The sequence below is a fragment of the Orbicella faveolata genome, unplaced genomic scaffold (genome assembly GCF_042242905.1).
Source record: "Orbicella faveolata isolate gen_17 unplaced genomic scaffold, um_ofav_v1 contig_36, whole genome shotgun sequence".
NCBI lineage: Eukaryota > Metazoa > Cnidaria > Anthozoa > Scleractinia > Merulinidae > Orbicella > Orbicella faveolata.
The window spans coordinates 16,246,609-16,267,469 of record NW_028301565.1 but is presented as its reverse complement, the minus strand read 5'-3'; the positions used below and the strand labels follow the sequence as shown (position 1 = coordinate 16,267,469).

The following is a 20,861-nucleotide window of genomic DNA, read 5'->3' as shown; positions in this document are numbered from 1 at the left end:
TCACTTCACTCTGACAACTGTTCCAAGTTTTACAGTCAGTTTGAACGTGTCTTTTCCAAATTTCCGATTCTTGTGGTTTGTATTTCTTTAGAACAACTTAATGAAGACTCACTATTTTGTTAATTGAAGCGGAACAAAGACATAAAACAAAGGTTCTCTAGAAGTTTCTCAAATATACCTGCAGGCGAGTATTGTGAGACAGATAAAGATGAATTGTCATTCAAACTTCCGTTTTTCATAATCACACTCATGACCGAGCTGGTCGCCGTGCTCACGTAGTCTTGTCCAGTGACGTGTGGAGGAACCGGTTAGAGAACGACTCAAAGAAAGACTTTGATAATCAGAAATATCATCGAAGTACTAGTCTTTACGTTTACACTTCAAGAAATTTCGGTATAGTCGCAATCAGATTTAGGAGCCAGATCAGAAAATAGCCTTGCTTGGAACCACTGGATTAGTTGTCCTGATCTTGTAAGTACAGACAGAGATAATCTCTCCCAGCGAGCACTACGGCATACATCGATTTGATCTTTACCTCTCTTGAACTGTGGTCATAGTTTAAAAGATTAGAAGTTTTTTCCAGGTATATTCCCGGCTAAATGCACGATTTTTTCAGAGACCAAGAAGCAGCAAACGTTCTGGAAAAATGAGGGCAAGGGAACGGTTATCTTGTGCAGTTGGAAATGTGTTCAATGACATATATACACAACTTTTATTCTCATTCGAAATCGTATTCTTCATGAAAGTGCTGGAACTTTCAGCATCAGAAGCCGGGCTATTAGTGCTCATTGGAGAAATATCAGAAGCCTTAATTTCTCTATTAACTGGGTACCTTGGCGACTATATCAATGTTCCTTTCCTATCGAACAAAATTGGCAGGCGAAAATCTTGGCATCTCCTTGCAACATTTTTAATGGCAATCGGCATCCCCCTTTTGTTTAACAAGTGCTTTTTGTGTGATGGAAGAGATCAAAGCTGGCTTCCACTTGTCTATTTTGGCTTCTTCTCGGCGTTGGTTAACATCTGCTTTAACGTGGTGGAGATAAATCACTTGGCATTTGTCACCACTGTAGCTGAAAAAGTCTCGGAATTTACAGCCCTTGTCGCCATAAGGTTTGTGTCAAATAACTTTTCGAAACTTTGGTTTTATAATTGTGTTACTATGCTACTATGCATTAATGAGCGTGGCATTTACAATCACTCGGCAGAATCATCTGGTTTTTCATTTATGCTCAGTGACCTTGGAATCTATTTTATAGGGAAAGTATGTCTATATTAAAGCGGTTGGAATTTATTCAAAGTTGAACGTATCTATGCCACAGATACGGTCTATTCAAGTAAGGAATGCGCACCGAAGCAAAAAGGTTTGATTAAACCATGCACATTTCTGCACGGGGGCAACTTAGCTAATCATTTTCTGGCGTTCAAAGTGCCGTTGTACGTACAGTGCACCACTCTTGATGTGTAATCAGTTCCTTTTCTTTTGATTTGTCAACTAGGACTATGTTTAGCTTCTTAAGTGGTGTTTATGTTTACATCATCGCATGGGCTCTCCTTGGACAAGACAGTGGAGATAGCCTGGGGCCTACACACCTATCAGATTTTGCGGTTAGTAAAATAATGGGCCGCGAAAGTCAGTTTTTTTTTTTAATTAGTTCATGTTAAGCGTGCTTTTCTCAGAGTTAACAATGACTCGGAGTGTCTAGAGCACTCAGAATTGTAAGAGTCAAGATGTAGGCTTCGCTTTTATATTAAACAATTAGATTTTGAGCTCGAGATTTCTATCGCGTGATAGTTGACTCGGGCTGCGCCCTCGTCAGCTATCACGCGGTAGAAATCGAGAGCGAACAACCTAATTGTTTTAGCATAAATCTACTAGTCGTTCAAGACTTAATCTAAATCCTCTTCACAGACACTTCGAAAACGCCAAGAAGCGGCCGTCATTTTATTAACAAGCGCACACCGCTACGCTACTCGCTATCTATCACAGAATAGATAGTGAGTAACGTAGACAATCAGAGAACGGCATTCGTGATAGAATGCTAGTAAATTTATACTAAACTCGATGTACGCGCAGTTTAATTAAGTTATGATCCACATTCTTTTTCGGTAACTTGAATGTAATTTTAATCTTTGTTTACCAGTTAAGTTTATTTAGTAGGACGTCACAACTCAGTGTTAAGATAAGATCCGCCCTGGTCAATTATGAATAGTCTTCTTGTAGTTCTCACCTTACCATGTAACTCTTTCTTCTGGTCGTGGTTACCTTTCGGTCTCTGAATTTGTCGCTATTCGCACCTCCTCTCTATCTTACAGTATCTCTCTTGGATTGCAACTGGAACAGGAGTCCTTTTTGCAACCATTTTCTACATTGGGACAAAAGAACCTCGCAAGACACGTGAACGAAAACCTAGCGCATATGTTGATATGGTACGTAAAGACAGCCTTACTAGATTATCGATCATCTTCAAGGATCAAGGTAAATAAACCGACTTAACCAAATGTGAAAAAGCTGCGCCGACGCTTTAGCATGCAAATCAAAAAGCACGGTACATTTTTAGAGGCGCATTAGCTTGATGCTTAGTACTATTGCGTTCGAATCCAAATTGAGCGAGCCTTGTTCGAGCCTTTCGGGTCACTTTTTTGTGTAGGATTGGTCTTGGGCAAAGCACTTTACTCTCACATTCAGTCTCTCTGTACCCAGGTGTATAAATGGGTAACGGCGAATTTAATGCAGGGCGTAACTAACATCCCATCCAGAGAAAGTCGAAATATTCAGAGTGGCTTGATGCTACGGGTACAAAAAATACTGCTGCGGCATGAGACACTTGGCCCGAGGTGATACAGACTTTTCCTATCGCTAGGATATGCCTTAACCTCCGAAGCCATACGGTCTTTCTGAGCTATGTATAGCTACGCTACATTTAGAATGTGCCTCAGTATTAAAATAAGTTTGGTACTGTGAACGTGTATTGACAACATTAAAACTGTGCTTACGATTTCATTTCTTTTAGAGTGTTGGCGGATTATTCATGCTAGCGTTTGAAGAGGAAAACCAAAGTAAGTCTAAACATAATGATGGTAACATGTAAACATGGATTTCAAGCGTTCAATTTATGTTTGTATTGGTGTTTTTTTTATTGTTAAACGGTAACCATCAACAATAATGAAACTTTGGTTCTCCCACCAAACTGTATTTAAACGTTATCGAGGAAAATTGTTGGCCCTTCCGGCTTTTGATGTGACGGACCACACTGCTCTATCCAAATTGTGAGATTTTTGTTTGAAATATTTTTGGAGGGGTTTTTTTTGCAAGTTTAGTCTTATTTCCACTTTTTTGAAACTATGTATGAGAATTTCGACAAAGGACTGCTACGATACTGAGATGAAAGGGAAATACCACTTCACACCCAGTCACTATCTGATTGGCTGCAAAAATAGAAGAAAAAGAAAGATCCTCGACGAAAACAACCGCCAACCATTACAAGCCAGAATACCATGGCAAGCCAGAATACCACGGGTTCTACCAAGAGAGGATAAATGGTAACATAGTTAACCCTGCATAGACTAGTAATCCATGAGATAATCCCTGTCGAGGTATATTTAGATCCCTCCCGGCATCAGAAAATCCCAAAAGGGTGTAGAAATGGGTAATCCTGTGATGCGAATTTTACTCACGTGGACAGCCCACGAAATGTGCGTGGTAGCATCATCTGAGGGAGGACTGGATGTCATATCTGAAAATATCTTGAGCGGGCCTGACTTGAGTATAAGGCCTACATGGGGTATTAACTCTTTACCTTTCATCCTCTCTTGGTTCTGTTTATGCGATACATATCGGCCAACAAAGGTTAAAAATGACGATAAGATCAAATAGAGTGTTTTCACATGACATCACCCCATGGCCAGCCACAGGGGTGTCCCAAGACAATGAAACCGCGGCTATGTTTGTGTACCAAACCAATCCTTTGGGAGTTGAACTCTTCTCATTTGTAAACGCTTTGCTTCATTCCAACACATTTGCATGGCTGGTTGCCACGCGAGTGAAAACGCTTTATAGGAGTAGCGAAGTCTATTTTTTTATAGACTTATTGTTGATTTTTCCCTAAGAGTTTGGGGAAACTATGAACAGAGGTTAATGAATGCAATGTTTTTTGTTCTTTTTTTGTTCTTTCTATATAAGGCTCACGAAAAAACAGTCTTGCTCGTTCAATCATTGACACGTTTGTGACTTCGTCGAATGAAAAATCAGACCAGGAGGAAAAACGACATCAAGACACAGAAGATCATGAAAATCGTCAGAGGAAAAGAAGCGTACTGCAGAAATTTGTTGAAGTTTTATTTAACGACGAGGAAGACGAGATTGATCAAAGTTCATCACAAACTGAGACTGAGAAATCATCTCAGGAAGATCCACAAAGCGAGGACACAAGGAAGCAAATGATTCTAGGACTACAGAAGTTAGACCGTGATCGTAAAAAGAGCTTGTTAGTGCGTGTTATTGACGGACTGCTATCTAGATCAGACCACATCCAACTAGAAGAGATGTCAACTGAGAGCATCGAAAACCACTTTGCAGTCGACATTGGAAATGATGAATATACAACTGGTGAAAACTACTGGAGACAAGAAAGTCTCCAGGACAATCAAAGAGAAGACTACCGGGAAAACAACAAAGAAGTAGATTCAGTTCACAGAGAAATAGAAATTGACGAAGAAGACAAGCCTACATTGTTTTCAGCCAAATGTAAACAACGAAAGATTGGAATCGTGTCGGTTCCAATTGAGGGACAACTAGGTCTACCAAACTTTGGTTTTGAAGAAGAAGGAAGTGAAGAAATACAGGAAAAATGCTCCAGCGATACTTCAGGCCTTCGAAGGCAAAAAAAATCTGTCACTTTCAGCTTGTCGGAATTGCCTGTCCAGCCATTAACGAACGGAAATGAGGGAAACGATGTCAAACTGGATGCGTCCGATGAGAAGCTGCCGACCGTCACAAAAAGAATTCAGGAGGAAGATGAAGAAACTGAATCTGTTGAGGATAGCTGTAATCCTTCAGCTTCAGAAGATAAACAAGAAGTGCTTGGTCTTCCTGTTTCATCACCAATTCATCCAGTGAAGAAAACACGTCCTAAAACAATCAAACACTGGCTGAGAAACCCAAACTTGTATAAGGTTTGTTTACATAAATTTTGTGGTAGCTTTTAATCAAAAATGGTAACGTTAAATTTTCCCATACCATGAGAAACAGAATGATAGTATAATGCAGAAGCACAAAGAACTCAGTCGACTATAAATATACTGATGTTATTTGCCGGCTGGGAGGTCCGTATCTGACTTGTGCAAAACTGAGACCGAGGTCGATCTTGAAAACGCAACCCGTGATTGCAGGCCTCGGGCAACATTTTCAATTCCGAGGTTACAGTTTTTCACTGTAAGGAACGACCTTAAGCCGGTAAATAACTTATTTATTTTTTCCTCTCACTCTCAAAGCACTTTTATAATTGTTGACCTTCTCGAAACGCACAGACGTCGCGCCCCGTTACCGTGACCGTGGGCAGAGATAGGAACATGCGGACCGCGCTAAGAACCAATCAATCTATTTATCTATCCATCCATCCATCCATCCATCCATCCATCCGTCCGTCCGTCCGTCCGTCCGTCCGTCCGTCCGTCCGTCCGTCCGTCCGTCCGTCCATCTATCTATCTATCTATCTATCTATCTGGAACATGAATTATGCTATGTTCGTTGGCCCCATTACAGCCTCTCTGAAAATACCAGGCCTCGAGAAATAGTCTCGTGATAATCATCATGAGCCTTAGCTTGTCCACAATGGCGGTGCGGTTAAAATCTTCGTCATGGACAAGTTGATTCCCACGATATTTGCTCTCAAGGAAACCAGTTTTACAAGTTACTTGTAGTCCTCTTAGTTATTCCGAGCACGCGCAAAGTACGTTATAATTAAGAACAAGCTGTCCGTTAAGAACAAGCTAGTTATTATGATTTTTATTTCTAGAATGGAAAACGTTGGATTGGCACATTAGCATCGCTGTACATCTTACTCGTCATTTGTACTTTGTCTCGTCCTACGGGCTCGCGCCTATAAGCTGCAAGACTCGTTAAGACATTCAACGATAACAGACACTAAAATGTCACTAAAAGATATATTTATTGGTATTGTTTGTAGGTAGGGATTATCTTCACCTGTTCACGCCTTGCAAGAAACACAGTTTTCACATATTTACCACTGTTTCTCACAGAAAGACTAAACTTTGCAAAGGTAAATATTGTATCAGTTTCTAGCAATTTATTTCCTATACTGTATACTTGTCGTTTGGGAAGGGTCTTCTTTTAAAACAAAATTCCCGCAGGGTTTCTTCTAGCAGCAGCTACTATCCATTGTCTGACATATTTTTAATCTGATTAATCAGAGCAATGTAACTCATTACTTTTCTGAAATATGGTACATGCTAATATAGATTGATTATGGAATAACAAATTTTTCCTTAACTTTCCGATTCAGCAAACCATAGCCCCTTCGTTTATATGTCTGGACGTTAAGAACAAGTTAGTTTCATTTTGGTGAACATCACCGAGTTGTCTTATTTTGTCGTTTGCCCTTTAGGAAGCCATTGCGTATTTTCCATTGGTTCTTATGATAAGTGCAGCTTTCTCAAGCATCGTTTGCGAAAAACTGAACAGGAAGATTGGAAGCAAGGTAATTGCATGACGTAAATATCTATTAAAAGTGATTTCTTTCTCTCACAAGCCAGGAGTGTGTCTGAAATTAACCATCCAACGTCTGGCGTGGCTACTGGTGTATTACTACATCTGCGTGGAATGGTAGTCAATCATATGTCATTTACTCCATGATATTTTACCCATTTCATTTTCCGCTTATTCACTGACGTGGGTTGGGGAAGGTGTGTCGAGGGAGGAAAATACGAAAGCTTTTTTTATTTTTAATTGGAAGCTCACAAGGCTCAAACCGTGGGGAAGCTGAGAGGAGCTTTCCTCGTAACAACAAATTGCGTCACTTGTCATCGAGATTGCCAGGCAATCACTAGTCAGCTCAAATTCAAGGTTGTGTCAGTTGCCAGTAAAACCATCTAGATAATCTTAACAGGAGAGTAATACATACTGAAAAGAACTTAATAACAAGTCAAGAATATAATAATAATCCCCAACGACAGGAAATTTATGAATTGGAATCCTCGCAGTCCGACAACGGTTTCAAGCCTACAGAGTTTTTTTCTTTCAACTCTACACTTTGTTTGCTCTTGCAGTGGAGTTACCTTCTGGCAGCTTCCCTTGTGATAGGCGGTGTCGTTTGGAGTTATTTTCAAACTCCCTCCATCAGGCAAGCCACCTATGCACCAGTCATAATAATGGGATTTGGCATGTCCGTTATGTATGTAATGGCGCTGGCTTTCATCACTGAACTGATAGGAGAAAACAAGGTTTGTGATTGTTGAAACATGGTTAATTTTGCAAATGTTTGTTCCGTAGCATACGAAAAATCAAGTTTTTTTAAACAAAGTACTCTGTTTTATCATCTCTATCACTGCTGCTCGTGTTAAGTAGATAAGTTAAGGGGAGCAGAGGTAGCGCAGTGGTGAGAAGGCTCGCCTCCCACTCATTGTGGCCTGGGTTCGATTCGGGCCCGGTGCCATATCTGGGGTGTTTGGGGGAGGGTATGGAGCGGTAGTACCTTAACAGCGATGCGGTCGCATCTGCCAGCAACTGGGAGATGGCTGAGCTTTACTGGTCCACACATACGACCGTATGGCTCCTAGTAGTCACCCAAGACATGATGACAGCCACACCCCGGACAACGGCATGGACCTGCCGGCTAAACTACGTGCGGGTCGCCAAATTCCATCGGTGAAAAGAAACATCTCCCCATATTATGAAATATCTCCCCTGTCTAGACAAAACCTAACCCCAGCATGGCGACGTGGTCTTTCAAGGGTATGGGGCTCTGGTGAAGCTGGAAGAGCCAACCCCCCATTCAGTGGATTTAACTGGTTACAGAAACGTCCAATGTTGCTATCACCACCACCGTGCCAGCACAGGTACAGGAGGTGGTGGTAGATTTTGCTCACTCGCCGGATCGTTTCAGAACGAGGCGAAGAAGGATCCGGTGGCCGATAAATAAGTTGCTTTCCGCAAAATACCGGACTAGCCAAGCCATATCTGGGAAGAGTTTGATGTTGGTTCTTCCCTTGCTTCGAGGGTTTTTCTCCAGGTTCTCCAGTTTCCTCCCTCCACAAAAAGCCAACATCTCTAAATTCCAATTCTACCAGTATAGAGACTGTGATGGCCGCTGAATAAGAGTTTGTATGATAAGAATTGTAAATATAGTTGGTATCTAGCATATACCTCGAAGAGGTTGTTTTCATTTCTTGATATTCGAATTAAGTATGGCTTGTGGCCACAAGTATTTTCTCGATAAGTAATCAATGACATCAATGACCAGATATATACAATCAATCGATGAACATTTTGCGGCCTATCTCTTTTACAGGACAGCAGTGGTCTAGTGATTTCTATAATAACTGTAATCGCTAGAGTCTCAAGCGGTGGCTTAGTGATCGGCATACAAAGCTTTTATCCGGAAAAAGAGTAAGTACATCTATCCACTCACCTACTCCTGTACATAACATTTACCAAACAGTTTGCTATGAAGGACCTAAAATAGAACTGGATAAGGGTGCTAAAAAGCCGTTGTATAAAACTTACGTTAGGTAATTAAACAGTGTGTTTAAGGTATGTACAGTAATTATCATGCAGTTGAAAAATTTAGAAATATAAGGAAAATATTTTTGTAGAATATCTTTTTAGCTGCAAAAATCTCGGTAAAAACGTATTGCTCTATTTTCCAGATTTTCCTAACATACTCGAACGGCACTAAGTACATGGAAAGCTTTACAAAAGTGTGTTTATTCTGGTAATAAGTATATCTTTTTGGTAAATGTGGTATAGTGGTTAATCTAATATAAGCCCATGGGTATACATTTCGCCGAGGGGTGCAATATCAAAAATATTTTTGTGTCTAGGATGAGGAGATTATTTCCGTCTATTAAATGAGTTAAAGTATACATCGAGAATTGTAAAGGATAAAAACAAACTACATAGCTTCAAAATTGATCGTTGACCAGGCTTTCTTGCATGATAAATGATAACCCACCTTTTTCCTCTCTCTCTCCTATCGTAGCTCGAACTCGAATGGAGCGATTAGCAATTATGTACAACACGTCTTTGTAATGGCGCCTGGGATATTAACTCTGGTTGGATCCTTGCTGGTTTTGTCGTTACAACCTTCAGTGTTGGCTTGCAATACTAAAGGTTGGTGTTTGAAAAAAAGAAAATTGCAGTGCAATATTACTTACAGATCAGAATAAAAATAGCACGGAAGGTCAGCTACCCCACAAACAAAGAATCCATACTCTAGTATGGGGGAAGTGCGGTGGCCTGATGTCTAGTGCCTTGTGCTCTAAATCGAGTGGTCAGCGTTCGAAGCCGGCCGTGGTCATTGTGTTGTGATCTTGGGCAAGACACTGCTTTGACGATGCACCTCTCCACCCGAGTAAATGGGTGCCAGTTACTGGCGCTAACCCTGGGACGGACTAGCATCCCATCCAGAGGGGAGTGTAGCAATATGCGTAGCCGCTACATGTTACGGAAATCCTGAGATGAGCGACGTCCTGGTGTACCATTCGGCTCCAACACACTTTAACTACCTTAGCTACCTTTTACCTCACCATGCTGGTGTAGAATGATTAGATAAACTCCCAATCGAAATTATGCCTCGTACATGAATTAAATTCGATCGAAACCTCTTCGCAGTTTTTGGAAATGGAATAGCGCCTAAGTGCTGAGTGGAGGACAGTCTCTACATTTCCAGCCTCATTGTATTTGAAGTTAGTGTTGGCAAAGATTTGGGTAGAAATTGATGTCAAATTTAGTTAGTGTTGGATAAATTGATTTCACCTGTAGAAATTACTTGTACAGGTCTCAAATTCTGTCACCAAAATAAGCTCCCTTTCTTGCTGCTACTAACAATTAGTATTAATTGTTCACTCATTTAAAAACCTCTGAACTTTTACTGTGTGATAACGCCGTCTCTGCTTATTGTTTGCTTTTATAGCACTAAACGAGAACACGGAAATTCAGGCAGGCGAAGACAAATCTGTATCTGATGAGGTTACTCCGCAGTCTTCATCCAATCATACAGCAACACCAAACGTTTCCCAGGAAGTCAACCAAAATACTACCACTATGGTTTTGATGCATTCTTTTCCTCAGGATACCAAACTTTAGACGTCTATGTGTCGTATTCATTGTGCATAATTTACTACACGACTTTAACGTATTATGTTTATATTCATGTGAAAAATCTCGCAGGTTTTATAAGATAAATGTTGTAATTTTCAAAGGAGTGAAGGCAAAGAACCTTCAAATAAATTGAAATATTAGGGACTGACTTCTGTTTTCAGATCAGAAACTTGGTGTATGGTTAAGAGAAATTGGAATTCAAGATCACTTCGCTTTCGATGTCGAATTCGAAATGGTTTGAAAGGCTACGTTAAGCAAGTCCGTCCTTATCGACCGAGCTACTGAGGATTGATTTCTTATGACGATACTTGGGAAAGCTTATTTTACTTTCTCATTGTCAAGGTACAAAAAGTACCCCTACCTGGTTTTAAATGGTGTTCTACCTTGCCCCAGAACCAGATTTGGTAATGCACTCTTGGTAAACTTGCATGATTGTACACTGTAATGTCACAAACTTGTACGTACGTACGTTGGAAGAGCGGAGATACTGGAAATACAAATATGTTCCTTTGAAGCTTGCTCTCTCATTTCTGTTCTTATAAAGAAGGTAGTAGCCTACCAGCTATAACAAAAACTTGGGAGCTTAAATCGTGTGGCTACCGTACCGAGGAAAATCAGGTGAATAAAGAACACATTGTAACGGTTAGTTTTTTTATTGATCCACAATTATTGGCTGATTAAAAAAAAACGAATTTACTGTTTGACTCTTTTCATTACGTATTCCTCGCAGGATAATTACGCATGATGGACCTTTCTATCGATGTTACGCGGTCTCACTGAACAATTTTGCGCATTTTTCATCATTTAATGAAATAGAGCGTAATGTCGTGATTATTTCAAAGATGGACATATGGACATTTCAAGTTTGTCAAGCGTTTAAGGATCCAACAGAGCAAATTTTAACTTTTTCTCATTGCGAAAAAATATACGTTTAATTTGTCCAATCCCACTTTTCTCTGGCACGAACATTCGATACAAGTGCATGCCACTCTTCCTGAATTCAGCCCTAAATCCTCCCCGCTTTATTTAATGACTATGTATACAATGAAAATTTAATGAATGCGTTAAATGTGAATCTTAAAGCAACAGGAATCTTTGCTTTGAAGTTTGAGAAGTATGTGACGAACAAATAAGAAAGATATACTTCAGTGGCTGCTTCTTCTTCCCTCCTTCTTGATCATCACGTTTTTGGGCGGTAACAGACATCGCTTCATTTAATCCAGAGATCATTACGTTTATGGGTGGTATCGAACCTAGCTCGTCATTAAATATTGTATGCCTGAGTGCTTCTTCCTCTCTTTTGTGTCAGATGTGGTGTACTTAGGAACGAAATCTATTTTTGAGCACCTTTTGTCAATTTTCCTTTGTCTATTTGAGTGCCGTGTTGCTCTCAGCCGACTAAGGAAGACATTGACGCGCAAGCAAGCGGGTTTATCGTGCTATAACTGACTGCATATTCATAACTCTTGCGAGTTTTCCAGTCAGTGTGAACGTGTCTTTTGCAAATTTCTGATTCCTGTGGCTAGTGTTTCTTAGATGAACTTAAAGCTCTGTATTGTAAAATAGATAAATAACAATTGTCATCCATTGAAACCTTCCTTTTTCACAATCGCACTCATGACCGAACTCTTCACCGTCAGTGGTCACGTAGTCTTGTTTAGTGACGTGTGGAGAAGTCGGTTATACAAGAACTCAAAGAAAGACGCGGAGAATCGTAAATATCACCAAAGTACCAGTGCTTATATCTTTAATTCAAAGAAAGTTCGGTACATTCGTAATCATATTTAAAGCCAAATTAGCGGATTAGCCTTGCTTGGATTTGTGGTGCGAACGCCTCTAGTTTAATTGTCCTAATCTTGTAAGTACATGTAGAGATAATTTCGTTCAGCGTGCGTTACTTACCTCATTTTAATCTGTTCTTCTATTGTGTTTTTTGTCGGAGTTTAAAATGTATATAAAATGTTTCTAGCTGTAGTCCTGGCTAATTTGCCAGTATTGTTTTTAATTACACAGAACGACATAAAATAAATGTGCTGTTGTGGTTTCTCAGGTGCAGGCGAGTATTTTAAAATAGATAAAGAACAATTGTCATTCAAACTTCCGATTTTCACAATCATACTCTGTTGAGAGAACTGGTCGCCGTGGTCACGCTGTCTTGTCCAGTGACGTGTGGAGGAACTGGTTACAGAAGGACTTAGAGAAAGAGGCCGAGAATTTCGATCGTTTTCCCTCCAGGAAGCCATCGCCTATTTTGCATTGGTTCTTATGATAAGTGTAGCTCTCTCAATCATCGTTTGCGAAAAACTGAACAGGAAGATTGGGAGCAACGCAATAGCATGACATTAATATCTATTAAAACTGATGCCTTTCTCTCACAAGCCAGGACGGAGTCTGAAATTAACCATCCAGCGTCTAGCTTGGCTCTTGGTGTATTACTACACCTGCGTGGAATGGTAGTCTATCATATGTCATTTACTCCATGGTATTTTACCCGTTTCATTTTCCACTTATTCAATGAGGTGGGTTGGGGAAGGTGTGTCGAGGGAGGAAAATACGAAAGTTTTTTTTTCTGTTTTGTTTTTGTGTTTTTTTTTTTTTATTTGAAGCTCACAAGGCTCAAACCGTGGGGAAGCTGAGAGGAGCTTTCCTCGTAACAACAAATTGGGTCACTTGTCATCGAGGTTGTCAGGACATTGCCAGTCAGCTCAAATGCAAGGCTGTGTCAGTCGCCAGTAAGACCAGCTAGATAATCTTAACTTGAGTAATACATACTGAGAAGAACTTAATAACAAGTCAAGAATATAATAATAATCCCTAACGACAGGAAAATTTATGAATTGGAATCCTCGCAGTCCGACAACGGTATCAAGCCTATAGTTAGTACATCTTTATTAATAATCATTTCTTACACTTATGTACTAATTATGAAAAAAAAAGTATCAAGCCTATAGAGTTTTTTTCTTTCAACTCTACACTTTGTTTGTTCTTGCAGTGGAGTTACCTTCTGGCAGCTTCCCTTGTGATAGGCGGTGCCGTTTGGAATTATTTTCAAACTCCCTCCATCAGGCAAGCCACCTATGCACCAGTCATAATAATGGGATTTGGCATGTCCGTTATGAATGTAATGGCGCTGGCTTTCATCACTGAACTGATAGGAGAAAACAAGGTTTGTGATTTGGGGAAACAAGGTTAATTTTGCAAATGTTTGTTCCGTATCGGACGAAATATCAAGTTTTTTAGCAGAGTACTTTGTTTTATCATGGCTGTCATTGCTACTCGTGTTAAGTAGGTAAGTTAAGGGGAGCAGAGATAGCGCAGTGGTGAGAAGGCTCGCCTCCCACTTATGTGGCGTGGGTTCGATTGTGGCCCGGTGCCATATCTGGGGTGTTTGAGGGAGGATATGGAGTGGTAGCACCTTAACATCGATGCGGTCGCATCTGCCAGCAACTGGTAGATGGCTGAGCTTTACTGGTCCACACATACGCCCGTATGGCTCTTTGTAGTCACTCTAGAGGTGATGACGGCCATACCCCGTACAACGGCATGGACCTGCCGGCTAAACTACGTGCGGGTAGCCAAATTCCATTGGTGAAGAGAAACATCTCCCCATATTCTGTTTCACCTGTCTAGACAAAACCCGACCCCAGCATGGCGACGTGGTGTTTCAAGGGTATGGGGCTGTGGTGAAACTGGAAGGGCTACCCCCCCCCCCCACCCCTGATTCAGTGGATTTAACTGGTTACAGAGACGTCCAATGTTGCTACCACCACCACCGTGCCAGCACAGGTACAGGAGGTGGTGGTAGATTTTGTTCACTCACCGGATCGTGTCACAAGGAGGCAAAGAATGATGTGGCTGCCGGTAAATAAGTTGCTCTCCGCAAAATACCGACTAGACTAATAAATATGACTAGACTAGCCATATCTGGGAAGAGTTTGTTGTTGGTCTCCCCTTGTTCCGGGGGTTTTACTTCAGGTTCTCCGGTTTTCCTACCTCAACAAAAAACCAACTTCTCCAAATTCCAATTCGACCAGGATAAAGGACCTGCATGAAAATCCAGCTAAGGTTGATGTGGCTTCCTCTCTAAATACTGCAATTTATTAACTTTTTTTTTTAAAGTTCTTACTCAGTAAGCTGTGATGGCCGCTGAATTAGAGTTTGTATGATAAGAATTGTAATTATAGTTGGCATCGAGCATGTACCTCAAAGAAGTTGTTTTCATTTCTTGATATTCGATTTAAGTATGGCTTGTGGCCACAAGGATTTTCTTGATTGTGTAATCAACGACACCATTGACTAGAAATATACAATCAACCGATGAAAATTTGGCGGCCTATCTCCTTTACAGGACAGCAGTGGTCTAGTGATTTCTATTATAACTGTAATCGCAAGAGTCTCAAGCGGTGGCTTAGTGATAGGAATACAGAGCTTTTATCCGGAAAAAGAGTAAGTACATCTATCCACCCACATACCCACCCACCCACCCACCCACCCATCCATCCGTCCATCCCTACCTTTCTCCTCTCTCACTCCCTCCCTTCCTTCCTTCCTCCGTCATTTCGTCCGTCTGTCCGTCCGAATCCATTCACTCATTCATCCAAGCCTAACCCAACCCAACGAATCTTATTATTCTAAGCGTTTATACTCTTAGCTTCTCTACGTAAAATGTAGTAGCACTTTGCTATTTAGGAATAAAAGTATAACTGAATAAGAAAGTTGAAAAAAAAGATTAAATTTAAAACTTGCAATAGGTAATTAAACAGTGTTTAAGGTATGCGCAGTATCTATCAGCTTAAAAATTCACAAGTGAGTTAAAAATATTTTTGTAGAAGTATATCTAAGCGATTTCGCAAAAACATGCCCGCTAGGTTCGGGCGTAGCCCGAAGCCAGCTTAAACAAGTGACTTTAAACCGGCAGGTCTTTTTTGCAGGGTGCAGGTTGCAGGTTGCAGGTGGAAATTTAATTATAACTGGAAAACCGCTGGCACTAAAAATAATTAATAACCTTGATACTCGTCAGGGGTTCTCACATAAAGTAGTTCGCTTCTTTCGCATAGTGAAAATACGATCGATCCGCCATAAGTACTTAACGATCGACACGCTGAGACCAGTGAAATCTCTTCAAAGCCATCTGAATGGCCGCTCCACGAATGTTTCCATCGATTCCAGAATTGTTTCGGGTCTTCCTATAGGACTCCACGTGCGAATTTTTATTTTAGCTTGCCATTTATGTATGCAAATTAGGACTATTTGAACGCTACGGTTTCCTAGCGCGCCAATCTTTTCAACGTTTTCTATAGCTTCAAGTTAATATTGTTGCGGAATCTATACTCTACCTAGCTTCACCGTCATCGCTACAGTCAGGAAACATTTGTAAGTCTTTATATTCTGTCCTGTATTTTTCTTATCGCTCGGCTCTTCTTCACATTTATTTTTATTTATTTTTCTAGTCGAACCTCGCTCGATCTTTCAATACTCAACGGGCTCCTCGAGTCTCTTCAACAGAGCGCGAGTTCGAAATCTCTAGGCGTAGCGTCAACAAGAACTGTAAGCTTAACAACAGAAGATTGCCATCACAAATGAAGCAAATAAATAAAGAAATGAAATAATATAAGATTTTAACCGTCGGAATATACTAGCACAAGCTCAGACTGTGTGCTTTCATTTTGGTACTCACAGGGAAGAAACCAAATTCAGCAGATGTTTCAAATGATATTTCAGATGTTTCTTCACAAAACAATAATTCATTGCAGGCTTAAAATCATAGGAATATACTCTCCTCCCATCGCTTCGGCGGGTTTAGCATTAGGTGGAAGCCACCTTTTCGAGCGATTGTAAACAGTGTCATGTAACAGTTACGATAAGTCTACCACCTGCACGTTTCTTTTAAGTGCCAGCGGTTTTCCAGTTATAATTAAATTTCAACTTGCACCCTGCACCCTGCACCCTGCAAAACAAACCTGCCGACTTTAAACCCAGTGGAGAAAAGGGTGGAGGGGAGGGGACTCCGTCACGGCCAGGCTGGGCACATGGCCCAGGCACTGGCCTATCTGCTGGTGGTTTGCTGGTGGTCAGCTGTCAAAAGCAGGGGAGAGGGGAGGGTGTCTTGTACTGACACCCCCAGCTAGCTAGACTTTGAGTTTTTAGTGTTAAATAACCTTGATATTAATTGTGTTTCGGGGTATTTTACTCAGTTGTTGAACCTTGTTTGAGGCTTCTGTGTTGACATGGCACCTTGCTGGAGTGTCCATGCCACGTGCATGCGTGGGGGATAATCTACCTCACCAGGCGGGGTGGTCAGAGGACTTCTGCCCGGCGAGGCTGTCTTTGAGTCAACGCGGATATGTTCTTGCGAATTCTGTCACATGTGTCTTAGTATATATCAGGACTGTTGATTGTTACTCACGTTTTAGCCTCAAAACACGATGAAGGTCAGAAGAAAAGGTAATGCCGTATTTCCAAACTTCACACCGTAAATGTATTGCCAAGGGGTTGGGGTAGTCTAGGTAGTATCGGGCACGGCGGAAAAACCGCTGATTGGCTGAAAAATCCGTTGTCTTGGATGCGCTCGCCGCTGACAATTTGCGGCTGCAAACGAGTTTCGAAAATGTCTGAACATTTTGCAAGCGGGAGCATCGAACAGCAAGAAATATTGTGGATTTTTACCCAGTTAGAACCTCCACTTGTCACAGAGTATGCGGATTAAGCAAAAATAAGTATGTTGCAAATGTTCGCCTGGTTTTGTCGCTTTCTTTGAGTGTTATTCTTTGTGTTGTGATTTCTTTTGTCCGTTGGTGTCGTGTTCATTTTGTGCCAAGCGGAAGCACGTGCTTAGTTTATTTACAATACTCTTCTGCTGCAGATATTGGTGTACAGATGACTTAACACAATGAACACAGCATAATGGAAAGCTATGTTGAAAGGTAAGACAAGTTTTCCTTCCTTTCCTTCCGTAAATGGTTGATTTTTGCTAGTGGCAACATTTTCTAGTTCGTGTGTGGCTTGGGAAACTTTTTGGCTCGATGAGTCTACATTTTAAAAGTTGAAGATTTTGTTCGCTATCATTTGAATTACCCGTCATATCTTGACTTGCCTCTGGGAAGAGACCCGTTAGGTTTTTTGTCTGCCATGTTCATATAAATAAGTGACGAAAACCGTTGACACTGTACTGTAAATGAGCTTAATTTTGTAGATTTAAGGATATAAGTCTTACATGCAATGAATGTTTTAAAAGCGTAGCCAACTTATGTTCAGTCCGGATATCAGCATACTATTCAAGGTGACACATTTCTTTCTACGTTTGGATATATCCCCTGGCTTGTGTTGTCTATAATTTAAAAGTTCTTGCAGCGGTGCAAGAATCTGACATGACAGATGTACACTAAGTTTTTTGTTTTGTTGTTATTGAATGGACTAATTGCATGGTTTTGAAAGAGTTTTTAAAAGTTATCTTGTAAAATTATTTTTTGACCTGAAGGCAGACTTTTTTGGGTTTTAAAATTAGTCTGATGATGATGAGGTTAATTAAATGTTTTTATTTATTTATTTTCTATTGAGTGAAACCTCAAGAAGTAACACTCCTTTTGTTGTACTTCATGATTATGTTGTACTACATGATTTAAACTTCCTAGTTACAAAGCTAGCAAAATGACTGAGGTATTCACAATATAGGTTGAAAGAAGTTGCATAGTCTTTAATGCTCTATGCAGTATTGTATAATGTATGAACAGTGCAGATACTGAGTTAATGACATTTCTTCTTGCAATGTAATAAGTATTCAAAGGATGAAGCCAAAGTATAGCTTAATTTAATTTTACATTTTTTCCTTTTTTTTTACAGTTAGACCTCAGATTTTCACACTCTCCTCCTCTCTTTCAATGACTTGATTCTCTGGCTGGAGACAGTGTGACGTGGCCATGTACATCAACTTGAAGAAGTTTTTTTCATGGATGAAATGAATGCCATCTTCCTTGGAGAGGATACTAAATGATATGTCCCCTTTCATAAAAAGATTAAGGAATAAAAGGGATAATTAAGGAACCAAATGCATGGAACAAGTATTTCAGGATTCCCCAGTAATTAATAAAGAAAAATGTTTGAAGACAGAAAAATTATAGTTTGGTAAACAGCTTGGTTGGGATTTGACTTCTTAAGAATTTGTAGATCATAATATTTTGGTGTGGAAGTTTATGCGATATTTAATATCATTATTCTTTGCAATCGAGGTGAATAGTGGCTGTTATTCACTGAGATTGACAAGTTTTTAGTATATGTACAAAGTGATCTCAACAACAGATGAAAAGGAAACCATTAAAAGATAATTTAATTGACCTCTTAATTCATGCATGGAAAACATGCAAGGGGTATGAAGATGTGCACAATTCTTGACAGAATCTTCTAACATGGCAAGTCTAGTTAACCTGCGATAAAATCCTTGTTGATCACAATCTAGCAAAATGGTCTTTTAACACTGTTCAAATCAGCAATCTAAATGAAAAGTCTGTTTGCAAAACAATTTCATTGTTCAATCAAAGTTTTCATTTTCACTTGAAATGAAAATTCAAAATTCAAAACTTTGAAGACTTTTTTGTATTTTCTGGTACAGTATCTTCTTGTATTCTCAGGATTTCCGTTTCAGAAACACTGGCGGAACATAAGTTTTCGCCGGCCATTTTGTTATTGTTTGGATCACGCATCATTCACTCGTTAGGGAGTGAATAATTATCAATTATTTCACGAGAGCGTGTTGGATATGAGATAATAGATAGCCAACAAGGCGCATAGCGCTGAGTTGGCTTTAATCTTCTCATACTCAACCGGCACGAGTGGAATAATTGTTTTATTGAAAAGGCCCTCAAAATATAGAAAACTAGACTTAAATAACAATAAAAATTCTCAAAAAATCATGCATATGCTCTCCATATTTGTAGAGCATGGTATAATGGCTCAAAAACCCTGATGGCTAAAACAATGAAAACTCTCAAATTGCATTATCCATTGATCCAGTTTTTTAATGATGCTCATTGCTTGTGCTTGTGTGTTTGTGTTGGATTTTATTTTTATTTCAGTTTAGTTTTCTATATTTGGGTGGTGTTTTTAATGAAACAATTCTAGTCACGCTTGTTTGGTCTCTTTGTTTGGGAATGGGAGAGGTTAACTTAACAGTACTTTTTACATGTAGTTATTTTGGAATTGCAAATCTCTAAGTTGCATTTTAATCAGATAAACATTTTGCTGAGACATCATTTGCCTGATCTGATTAATTTACCAAAAAGTGAATTGCGGTGCCAGAAGATAACCATATCCACCTCAAGGGAGGTCAATGGAAATTCTGAGGAGTTGGGGGGGGGGGGGGGGGGAAGAATTCGAAACTTAAAATTTTGAAAAGGAAAGTATGAAGGTGAACTGGCATTTTCAGTGGGGTGTTCAGAGGAAGGGGTTTGCTCCAAATGCATGTGTTATGATATGAGCCCTTGTTGCTTCACTGATGTTGATAGAGATTTGAATATCTTCTGTATCTGCTATAGTCTTATTTTCTACAGTAGTGGGTTATCAGCCCTCAGCCAAACACCCAACCTAGAAAGCCAGGTGATCACAATTTGTCTGGTCCCTATCCTTCAACCTACCAGAAGTACAAGACTCCAGCTGACATAGCTCATAGGGTCTTAGATACAAAAACCATCCCTCCACAATAAGGTGGTGACCCCTTAAGATGGTTGGAAGTTGGGGGAGAGAGTAAACAAAATTTGGTGGCAGGGTCTGCAAGGGTATGGAATTTATCTGGAACACAATAATAATTATTTGAAACAGTAGAATTTTGTTGCAGTGTAGGCTACTGAACCTTCTCCTTAAAAGTATCTAGGAGAGATGTCATATGGTATTTGCTTGGAACAAGACTTAAACTTACTATTGGGAGAGGAGGGATGGTGCAGTTTTCATGTGTTTTCTCGCAATGGTGCTTTTTGCAAAAAGGCATGCTTTCCAATGTGGTCAGTGTAAGATGCAGACTTTGGACTGCAGGTCAGGTGTTGAAATGCAGACTATAGACTTTTTAAGTCTTATTGTCTGTTAACAGTAAACAGACCAACCTTAATCAAGCTAAAAGAAGTGAGAGTTTAGCCTAAATAGTTCTAGGGTTAGACTGAATATCACTCAGGTTAGCTGGGAAGGATCTAGGGGGCTTTGGCTGGTTCGGTCGAACCCCCTAGATTAAAAAAAAAGAAATAAAACATAACATGCTAACTTGGCCTCAGAATAACAGAAATCCTATTTCCAAGTCAAGGACCACAATTTCAAAAATTTCCAGCATGAAAGCCACTGGTCCCCCTACAGGGGACCGCCTTTTGGCAGTTCGTATCTCGAAACCCCTGCTCTGTATCCGCCCCAGGGTTAGCGTGAACATTTTCTCCAGTTAACCTGTTTACGGTTAGCTCTCGATAAAACACGATTCAGTTACAATAATGTCTGCAGTATGTATTTCCCCCTCACTCTGCAGTCTCCAGTGCACAGTCTGCGTTTTACA

At 40.2% G+C, this 20,861-nt stretch overlaps 1 protein-coding gene across 3 annotated transcripts; it reads left to right on the top strand.

The window, feature by feature from the left end:
• The first annotated feature begins 243 nt into the window (after nt 1-243).
• LOC110040390 (uncharacterized) lies at nt 244-19,581 on the top strand. 3 transcript variants are annotated; one of them, XM_089275549.1, is made up of 15 exons: nt 244-471; nt 617-1,113; nt 1,500-1,608; nt 2,317-2,430; nt 3,015-3,060; nt 4,184-5,175; nt 6,189-6,281; nt 6,627-6,719; nt 7,288-7,461; nt 8,529-8,626; nt 9,219-9,349; nt 10,152-13,505; nt 14,688-14,785; nt 17,202-17,262; nt 18,179-19,581. In XM_089275549.1, exons 2-12 carry the CDS (start codon nt 647-649, stop codon nt 10,322-10,324), a joined length of 2,490 nt encoding a protein of 829 aa, XP_089131675.1. In that variant the 5' UTR covers nt 244-471; nt 617-646; the 3' UTR covers nt 10,325-13,505; nt 14,688-14,785; nt 17,202-17,262; nt 18,179-19,581. The 3 variants fall into 3 exon arrangements, with proteins under 3 accessions (XP_089131675.1, XP_089131674.1, XP_089131672.1); XM_089275548.1 differs by having other exon boundaries at nt 584-1,113; XM_089275546.1 differs by having other exon boundaries at nt 244-1,113.
• The last annotated feature ends 1,280 nt before the right edge of the window (nt 19,582-20,861 follow it).

Bases quoted from the DNA above. Each gene is read 5' to 3' on its own strand.
- LOC110040390 (XM_089275549.1), top strand. From the start codon at position 647: ATGAGGGCAAGGGAACGGTTATCTTGTGCAGTTGGAAATGTGTTCAAT. The intron at 1,114-1,499 runs GTTTGTGTCAAA...TTTGTCAACTAG, and splicing joins ACAGCCCTTGTCGCCATAAG to GACTATGTTTAGCTTCTTAA. The intron at 2,431-3,014 runs GTACGTAAAGAC...CATTTCTTTTAG, and splicing joins CTAGCGCATATGTTGATATG to AGTGTTGGCGGATTATTCAT.